Source organism: Polyodon spathula, chromosome 7 (genome assembly GCF_017654505.1).
Source record: "Polyodon spathula isolate WHYD16114869_AA chromosome 7, ASM1765450v1, whole genome shotgun sequence".
Taxonomy (NCBI): Eukaryota; Metazoa; Chordata; class Actinopteri; order Acipenseriformes; family Polyodontidae; genus Polyodon; species Polyodon spathula.
In genome coordinates, this window is record NC_054540.1 from 20,239,092 (window position 1) to 20,249,579 (window position 10,488).

Below are 10,488 nucleotides of genomic sequence, written 5' to 3' on the forward strand. Positions count from 1 at the left end.
AACAATTTGGTTAAACAACTAAATAGTCACCGCTCCCATTCCCTCCCCAACAGAGAGATTCCACCTTATAATGTGACTTATATCACACAACACAAAATGGAAAGAGAAGTTTGTTCATCTGTGGTCACACAGGTCAACAATAAGTCTGAATGTGGATCTATGAAAATTCAGGAAAGGGATGGCAGTTTAAATTAATCAACAAAGCAGAAGAAGGGCTTCCTTGCAGTATAACATTTTCTAGTGGATATACAATTATTTTGTTTTCTCCAATTTGAGAAATTGCATGACATCCCGAATCCAGTGGACATGTGAGGGTCGGACAACCCACTTCCAATTAAATAAAATCAGGCATCTAACCAACAAAGTAGCAAAGGCCAAGGTGTCAGATTGCATTAACAATCTGACATTAATTGCCTTTCATTGCAAACACACAATTTAATTTAAAAATACACATATTCTCAATCTGAAAACTTACTTCGTTACCAGTGATTTCAAGTCCCACACTTGTCAGGCAAGTTGTTCTGCTGGCACACTTACTTTGCTGAATTATTAATTTCCAGTCATCCCCCTATAAATATATACAGAAATATTTAAAAAAATGTTTAATGGAAAACATTGACATTTTAAGTTATTCAGACGGTTGCTGAATTTGCATGGTATTTTTGCTGTTCAAATGAATACACTGTGTGAGATTACAGCACAAGGGGATTTTCACTCCTGAAGTCTCGTGAACACCTAGCACGGCTTTGGGATGTTTCCATTAAAAAAATTAAAAAAACATTTTTGGTCAATTTGCAAGGCTTTTTAGCGGAGAAGATGATTTACCCACCCTTTTAAGTTGTACCATGTTTCGGCCACATGCTTCCTATAGCATAAGGAATGTGGGTGATATGTGCGTGCTATATCACATTCTCACAACAATGGAAAGTGAATTTGGAGTTTCGAAACTGTGGAAACTATATGAATACTCTGATGTCACTGTTGGTAAAATTTCTTGCTTTCATTTGAACTCATGTTAAATATTATTTTTATAATGAAAATACACATGAAGTGTAAAACATGAAACATAAGTTACCATAGCAGCATAGTACTTGCAGTTTCCATACAGTGTGTACTCTTTGCCATCAAATGTATGGATGAAAGACCCCCCTTCAATTGTGCACATTGACAGGCAATCCTTTTTTTGACAATTCCATTCTCCACCTTCACAAGTGCTGATAAGAAAATGTTTCAAATATATTTAGGCAATGGAAGAAAGTATTATTATTATTATTATTATTATTATTATTATTATTATTATTATTATTAGGCATTAATTGGACTCACCATGATTCACACAATGCTGTACGTGTGCTATTTGGTTTATAAATCTGTCCATCAAATTTGCAGGGGCAATCTGTCTGTTTCACACAATTATTTTGTCCTAGGCGGTCATCAAGAATTTCACCTTTATGGGGAGAGTGAAACATGAGTTTAAAGATATGTAATGTATGTATTGTTTTAAGGAACAGTATACATTTATCTTCAATATGACTACTTACTGTATATGTAGCATAATTAACAAGTGATGTAAATAATATACATTTCAAAACTGTTTTTATGTAGTAAAAACATTTACAAATACTTAAACACTGTTCATAAGAGTAATATCTTTGTGGAGTTTTACTGAGAGTTAGTGGACACACTCTCCTGATTTAAACATTCCGAATATATATATATTTACCTTCTGGGCAAACGCAAGTGCTTGTTTTTGTATTATCGGAATATGTTGGATTTGAGCAAGTTTGGATGAAGGCTGGGCCATTATCTTTAAACTCCTGGTTTCCAGGGCAGCTGGGTGTAGCTTTATTATGAGAACAAAAATACTTATTACTATGACAGTTTATATCACACAGATATATACATCATTCAATAATTTTAATTGTGAGTTTATCATGTCTATATTCAATTTTGTATTTGATCCCTTTTATCTTTAAATGTGGCATAATCAATGTATGTTTCTTAAAAGTTTCAAATAGTAAACAGAATTTTACAATTAGATCCCTGTTCAAAACATGAAAGTCGGGTAACCAAAGATCTTTGTAAGTCGAGCCTCATACAATCACATGAGACTTTGAAGTAAAGTAGAAGAAATAGATTCATAAACGTGTGTGTGTGTGTGTGTGTGTGTGTGTGTGTGTGTGTATATATATATATATATATATATACACACAATGGGGGAGATTCCATCTGCGGTTATTTACACGTGAAGTGGCGATGCACATGCTCGTTTAGGAGAACTCGTTAGGATCAGGTTTGTGGCCGAAAATAACAGCCACAGAGAGGGATAGGGTAAATCTGATTTACTCGTGAGAGTGACATGGGAACTCGACACCCATTTTCACATGGAAAACCCGCATTTCATGTGAAAATGCCCACTGCTCCCAATCCAGACAGCCTTGGGATCATACTTGGAAGGTGTCTGGCACAGATCTCTATAATCCTACGTCTCTGCCGGTTTTCAACCAAGGTGATCTGCAATAGCTCATTATATACCTCCGGGTTAATTAATTTTTGTTAGGATTTCAATTCATGTAACTAGGTAGTTAATATTTATTTTCCATCTGTTATTAGTTTTTATTTTAAATCCTACTGATTTTTCCCTCAAACTTTATCCTAATACACTATAATGTATTGAAATCCACAATTACTTACAACAGTCCTCTCTCCAGCTGTAGATTCTATCTGTGACTGTGTCACAGTTACGAGTCATTTCTTCAAAAACAGGACACACACGTTCCTTTTTTTGTACGCCATTACAAAACTCCTTTTGGCAAGTGCTTATATAATCAAAGGTTAATGGTCCACTGCAAGACATTAAGTAACTTGATATGGTCATCTGGCAAGCCTAAAATAAAAAGAGTACACATGGTGCTTTATTTAGCTTAAAGAGAAATTGATTAAATATATTGCAAAACAAAAAAGGGCACATTTTATATTAGTTACGAGGATGTGTTTTATCTTATCTTAACTTCTCATATCTGGTATAACTAACTAACTGTGCTTCAAACAGTAAACATCTACCGCAGCTAGGTGAATTATTTTTCTTTGTACAGAATTAGTTGACACTTACAAGGAAGACACCTTCACATGTTGGTATGACATCTATGTCTTCACAGACTTCATTAGAAAATTTACTTTCTTGATTACTTGCTAAAAAGAACAACAACAATGGGTTAAGTGTATATTTATGTACTGTAATGATAAAGTTGTCAGAGAATATGCGCCCCCCCCCCCCCCCCCCCCCCCAGGCAAAATAAATAATTATTACCATCAGCACATAGACCATGTGATGTTTCTTGATAATCAGATTTAAGATTCATCTATTAGAAAAAAGGAAATAATAAAATATAATTTGGATTAAGCTGTTATGATATTATGAAAGCTCCTATAGCAAGACTCATTCATTGCTCTACAATACAAAACATACAGTACTGTGCAAAAGTTTTAGGCAGGTGTGAAAAAATGCTGTAAAGTAAGAATGCTTTCAAAAATAGACATAGTTTATATTTATCAATTAACAAAATGCAAAGTGAGTGAACAGAAGAAAAATCTACATCAAATCAATATATGGTGTGACCACCCTTTGCCTTCAAAACACCATCAATTCTTCTAGGTACACTTGCACACAGTTTTTGAAGGAACTCGGCAGGTAAGTTGGTCCAAACATCTTGGAGAACTAACCACAGTTCTTCTGTGGATTTAAGCAGCCTCAGCTTCTCTCTCCATGTAATCCCAGACAGACTCGATGATGTTAGGATCAGGGCTCTGTGGGGGCCATACCATCACTTCCAGGACTCCTTGTTATTCTTTACACTGAAGATAGTTCTTAATGACTTTCGCTGTATGTTTGGGGTAGTTGTCATGCTGCAGAATAAATTTGGGGCCAATCAGATGCCTCCCTGATGGTATTGCATGATGGATAAGTATCTGCCTGTACTTCTCAGCATCGAGTAGACCACTAATTCTGACCAAATCCCCAACTCCATTTGCCGAAATGCAGCCCCAAACCTGCAAGGAACCTCCACAATGCTTCACTGATGCCTGCAGACATTCATTTGTGTACCACTCTCCAGCCCTTCGGTGAACAAACTGCCTTCTGCTACAGCCAAATATTTCAAATTTTGACTCATCAGTCCAGAGCACCTGCTGCCATTTTTCTGCACCCCAGTTCCTGTGTTTTCGTGCATAGTTGAGTCGCTTGGCCTTGTTTCCACATCGGAGGTATGGCTTTTTGGCCGCAAGTCTTCCATGAAGGCCACTTCTGACTAGAATTCTCCGGACAGTAGATGGGTGTACCAGGGTCCCACTGATTTCTACCAATTCTCAGCTGATGGCACTGCTGGACATCTTCTGATTGCGAAGGTGTCTTTCATCTGGTGCAGTAAGTTTCCTTGGCCGACCACTGCGTCTACGGTCCTCAACGTTGCCCGTTTCTTTGTGCTTCTTTAAAAGAGCTTGGACAGCACATCTGGAAACCCCTGTCTGTCTTGAAATTTCTGCCTGGGAGAGACCTTGCTGATGCAGTATAACTACCTTGTGTCTTGTTGCTGTGCTCAGTCTTGCCATGGTGTATGACTTTTGACAGTAAACTGTCTTCAGCAATCTCACCTTGTTAGCTGAGTTTGGCTGTTTCTCACCCAGTTTTATTCCTCCTACACAGCTGTTTCTGTTTCAGTTAATGATAGTGTTTCAACCTACATATTGAATTGATGATCATTAGCACCTGTTTGGTATAATTGTATAATCATACACCTGACTATATGCCTACAAAATCCCTGACTTTGTGCCAGTGTACCTAAAAGAACTGATGCTGTTTTGAAGGCAAAGGGTGGTCACACCAATTTTATTGATTTGATGTAGATTTTTCTTCTGTTCACTCACTTTGCATTTTGTTAATTGATAAATATAAACTATGTCTATTTTTGAAAGCATTCTTACTTTACAGCATTTTTTCACACCTGCCTAAAACTTTTGCACAGTACTGTATATCTTTACTTTAAGTTAAAGCTTAAGGCCTGTGTCCACAGTACATCTTTTAGGATATATCCATAATACATATTCCATTAATAAACATCTGAATTAGAGTAGATAAAGTTTGACTCTTACCCAAAGTGCATCTACACCATTTCCCTGATTATTCCACAGCACTGAAAGGACTTCTCTCCTACTCCTCAGTCTGGTGTAAATGCCGTATTTATGGATATGAATAGATTTGTGATCAAATGGAATGGAAATCCTGTGAATTCCAAAGTAATGTAAATATCATAATGGCAATGCTGGAATACACACACACAGTAGAAGCACATTCAATTTATATTCAGAAGAGACACTGGACCAACAGCCTGGTTAGCATATTCCTATGGACTATTTTAATCAGAATGTATGTTATGTTTTTATTATTTATAAATATTATTTATATATAATATATATATATATATTATTATATTATATATATTATATATAATATATGTTATAACTATATTTCTGCGTATAAAATAAAGTGTATATGAATTTTATAAACTAACAAGGGTAGTTGTCTTATCAACATCCATTTTCCACAACAGTTTCAATATTGTCTACATTGATTTTAATTTTAGCCAGAAAACCATCTTTCCCTCGCTGTATTATTATTTGAAACTGAGCATCAGTCTCATCTGATTGGCTGAACACAAACGCACAAGTTGATCCCAAATAGCGAAAGTTGTTTTTGAAGGTCCTGAGTGATCCACTTCCAAATGTACTGCACACCACTGCAATCAGATTACAGTAAATACTGAATCAGTGTTTTTGGTAACACAACAATTAATGCCTATAATTCATTTTATAAAAAGTGTTTTTGATAACGTACAAATTAATACATATAATTCTGTAGTTTTACAAGCCATTTTGCTTTCCATTTTTTTTATTATAAACAAACACAAATATTATTAATATTTCTATTATGTCTCCAATTAGTCAGATTTCTATTGTTCAATATATATATGTAGAATATAAAACCTGACCTGTAAGGTGCTTTTCTGAAGAAAGCATATTGAAAATATCATTAAAAAGCAAGTGGCAGCAAACAGCTTGTCATTTGAAGCTATTTATTCTCTATAGCATTTTCATTAGATAAAACTATGTTAATATATATATATGTGTGTGTGTGTGTGTGTGTGTGTGTGTGTGTGTGTGTGTGTGTATATACACACACATGCTTGGTTTCCATGGAAAAAGAAAAATAAATCTCACCATTTTCTCACACTATTTTGATAGTACCTTTCGGGTAGTGTGGGTTTCCATTAAGTTTTCTTTTAGTCAGAGAAATTTTCCTTCCAAATGCAAATAACCTAATGAATATTAAAATACTGGAGGGTATAGTTAAATGTTTCTGTCTGAGTTCCAATTTGGTCTTGCATGACTAATGGATATCATACTGCTTTCGTAAACTGGGTTTCCACATAGTTTTTAGGTTGTGTTGAAGCATCACAAGTAACTATGCTTCATTTGGCCACCAAAACAATACAACAAAAAAAAACACAGAAAACAAAACAAAAAACAGACACAGCGTTACACTTTTTTTAAATCCATAAAGCGCTGTGTACTATTCTTATTATTTGCTAAACATTTTTGATGGCATATAGATTTATTATAAGCATATTATACATGTACATATATAATTTTCCTACAGGACCATGGTTTAAGCAATTCTGATCCTTATGGTAATCTAGGAACAGAGCTACAATACCAGCACTTTAGGTTACAAAAATGATATAAAAATGTTGCTGTCAAAATGTTTGGTACAGTACACTTTTTAAATACTAGTAGGTAATCTACAATAGACTGCCATACACTGTAAACCCCAAAGTCTAAATAAATTAAATCAAGTAACATTGACTTTAACAATCAAATTTTTTTTCATAACACTAATCCATTTTAAGTTAGTTGAACATTCAAATTTACTTTAGTTGTTCAAATGTAAATCAAATCAGGGAACTAGATTCCCAACAACCCTTGCGGGACTTGTACAATTTATTTTTGGAATGGTTTGTTTATTGTGTTGTTGTTTTGTGTGTGCGGTTGCACAAGTGTATTGTGTTTGCTCGTCTCTTGTGCCCTCCACTTGCTCCCTTACATGTGTTCTCCTTGTGTTGTGTGTTGCCACCCCCGTTCAGTGGTCAGTCTGCAGATGTGACCTCCCTCCCTTCTCTCTCTGTCTATCTCTCTGCATCTGCCTGGTTCCAGCACTTGTAAATGCTGCCATAAGCATATAAGCAGAAGTGCAGCACTGGCTGCTAATAGCTTGTTGATTGCACATTCTGTTACCTCAGCTAACTTTTTATTGTTTAAGTGAAATAAAAATGTTCAAACTAACTTGACTATGAAAGTAAAATGGATTAAGTTGCATGAATATACATGTTATGAGTTTAGTCCGCCCCAGAGAAAGTTGTAACAAAAATTAAATGAGTAGCTAAACTTAATTATATTAAGGCAGTAAGTCTACTATATTTTAATAAACTACATTTTAATAAACTTGACTTATCAGAGTTTATAGTGTACTCATCCACTTTTCCCCCCACATAATAATCTTAATAATAATAATAATAATAATAATAATAATAATAATAATAATAATAATAATAATAAATAATAATAATAATGACTGAATCTTAGGCTTAGGGCATTTCAAGGCTCCGAGGGTGGTCGACTTATAGCCGGAATATGGTTATATATATATATATATATATATATATATATATATATATATATATATAGTTTTGTTGTTATTGGAAATCTGTCTTGCTCAATAAATTAAGTTTTACTTCTTTAAGTTTTAAGCCTGGTGCAGTTGTTAGCCAGCAGAAATAATACAAGTCACCACTTGCTCTAGTTCCCAGCTATATTAAAGTTACAAAAATACTGAGTGGCTTAATCTGCTGAGGAACTTGTTGAACTGATATAGGCTACTGGTGCACTAGATACACAGTAACAAAACATACAACAACAAGGCTATATTGGCAAGAGGCTTGCACTGTCCCTCCAGAATTTGGATGCAGGTATTATTATTATTATTATATTATTATTATTATTATTATTATTATAAGAACACTATGTATTATCTATTGTCATTATGTATTATCATTCGTGGCTACCATAAGAATCAGTAGGAAATCTTGTATATACAGTATTATATATGTACATGTAGAATATGCATCTTAATATACATGCAGTCAAAAACTGTTTAGCAAATTATATATGGATAGCACAAGCACACTCATGGATTTTTTTTTTTTTTGGTATTTATATAAGGCTATGTCTGGGTTTCTGTTTTGTTTCCCCTGCTTTTTTAGTTTGTTTGTTTATTTATTTATTTATTTATTTGTTGGCCAAATGATCCAGGCTGTGCACTTGTGATTCTTCAACACAACCTAAAAGCTTCTTGTAAACCCAGTTTAAGGAAGCTGCATGATATCAGTTATTGCGCAAAGCCAAATTGGAATACTTGACAGGAATATTTAAATATACCCTCCCAAGAAAACTACATATGAACCCAAATTGCCTGAAATTTTCTACCCACAAAAGGTAAAGTTTCATACTTCAATCTTTCTTTCCTACTTTCACCTGAAGAAGAGACTTTTGAGGTCTTGAAACTTATGATTAATTTTTATTTTGTTAATCCAATAAAAGGTATTGCATCTCCTTCTCTTTGTCTACCAAAAAGGAGGGACTTATTTTTAATTTGCATGTAGACCAAGCCAGAGTTATGATTTAAACAAAACAAAAAAAAAAATACAGTATATAATTCAACTCATTGCTTTGATTGGACAAGTTGACTGTTGTTTAATGTGCCTCCTGCAACATTGGGGGAAGTATTATTAACAATTAATGTAGTTACTTTTCATATTGGTGCAAATCTTGAAATACTTTTATGATACGTTAAAATACTGAATACAATTACTGAACTAAGAAAAACAATCTTCCTTACCAAAATCACAATGTAAAAAGTATTTACTGTGAAAGTGAAATTGTTACATTTATGTTAAAAACTATTAATTGACAATTCATTCATGTATATCACTGTAAAAACAATTACATGACGAAAAGATCTGCCTTAAAGAGCACATAATGACCTTTTTTTTATTTTATTGTGTTACGTTTTCTCATGTGTTGCTACAACTGTTTAAGTAAGGTGTGTGTATTGGGTAAATTTTATTTTTTTTACATTTTGACCTTTTTTTTTAATTTTTAAATTGCACTCCCAGATTGAAGGTGGCTTCACATGTACCTGCATGGACGTCTCAGTACAGAACATGTGCAAAGTATGACACCATGTCTTGGATCCCAGCTAATGTGGCAGACAAGACAAAATGCTGAATAACATGTGCTATCCCAGGCAGTTACTTGATCATTTCCAGGTGTAAATATCCACAGTTTAACACGTAATGAAGGACATTCCTTTTTAGTAAGTCTTATGATGTACAGTTTACATCAATTTAAATGATGAAATCTCATGTTTTTGTAGTCCTTTGTATATTATGTATATCTGCATTTGTAAAAACAATTGGAACTTTTACATACCTGGTTTGACATTGTTAACAATCATGTTTCCAATACCCGTTGGAATGCCTGAAAATACAAGTATGAAATATAATACATCTATTTAATGAGAACTATAGTTGCAGTAGTCTATAATAAGACTTTTCAGGATAAACAGTAAATTTATTTTAATCTGGGATACACAATTCTCCTAAGACTAAAAAGAATCTGCAAGGTTTGCAATAACTTACCATCAGACCCACTGGTGCTTGTAATGACGCCTAGTAAAGAACAAGAAGCAAAAAGCATAGCATTGTATTATTATTATTATTATTATTGTTATTATTATTATATTGAGACTTACACATTAGTGTGTCCAAGGCTGATATGGAAGGCTACAAGACTGTCAAATAACCAAATATTATTCTACATTTTCTACTTAATCTTGCATTCAAGTGTAAGTGCTTAGCTGACTGGTACCTACAAAGATACAGTAACATTACATAACATTACAAAACATTAATAATAAGATGTGAGCTCAAGATATGTGAGAATGCATGTTTATCTTATACCTATCATACATTTTAAAAATGAATTCATTTTAATCTTAGGATGACCTACCTTTTAGTAGAGAAGATCCACACAGAAGAACTATCACTGCAAGATGCATGTTATTAGATGGTGACGAGCATCAGCAAATGCAGAGTGCAAAATTTCCTTGTTACGGTCTCTTATATTGCGTTTTCATACCGGCCACTTTGAATAGTATGAGGAAGTGAAGGCACAGTCACTACAGTATATAACCAGATAAAACTGATCCTATATCAGTGTTTTCAAACTGGTAAAATCTACACAACAATTGTCTTCCTTATGTTTTCAAAAACTAGTTTATTGATTTTACTTTGGGATATTTTCAAATGTGTTGTTTGC

At 33.9% G+C, this 10,488-nt stretch overlaps 1 protein-coding gene across 1 annotated transcript in view; it reads right to left on the reverse strand.

The window, feature by feature from the left end:
• LOC121319034 (mucin-19-like) overlaps positions 1–10,276 on the reverse strand; it is a 39,282-nt gene extending 29,006 nt beyond the window's left edge. Inside the window, exons 1-12 of the mRNA XM_041256261.1 lie at positions 10,180–10,276; positions 9,810–9,839; positions 9,601–9,648; positions 5,589–5,792; positions 5,149–5,297; positions 3,311–3,362; positions 3,113–3,192; positions 2,695–2,887; positions 1,724–1,843; positions 1,327–1,447; positions 1,076–1,214; positions 476–568 (exon numbers count right to left, since the gene is read on the reverse strand). Coding sequence (XP_041112195.1) covers positions 476–568; positions 1,076–1,214; positions 1,327–1,447; positions 1,724–1,843; positions 2,695–2,887; positions 3,113–3,192; positions 3,311–3,362; positions 5,149–5,297; positions 5,589–5,792; positions 9,601–9,648; positions 9,810–9,839; positions 10,180–10,228 — 1,278 coding nt within the window. The 5' untranslated portion in view covers positions 10,229–10,276. The remainder of the gene's footprint in view (positions 1–475; positions 569–1,075; positions 1,215–1,326; positions 1,448–1,723; positions 1,844–2,694; positions 2,888–3,112; positions 3,193–3,310; positions 3,363–5,148; positions 5,298–5,588; positions 5,793–9,600; positions 9,649–9,809; positions 9,840–10,179) is intronic.
• Positions 10,277–10,488: the final 212 nt, after the last annotated feature.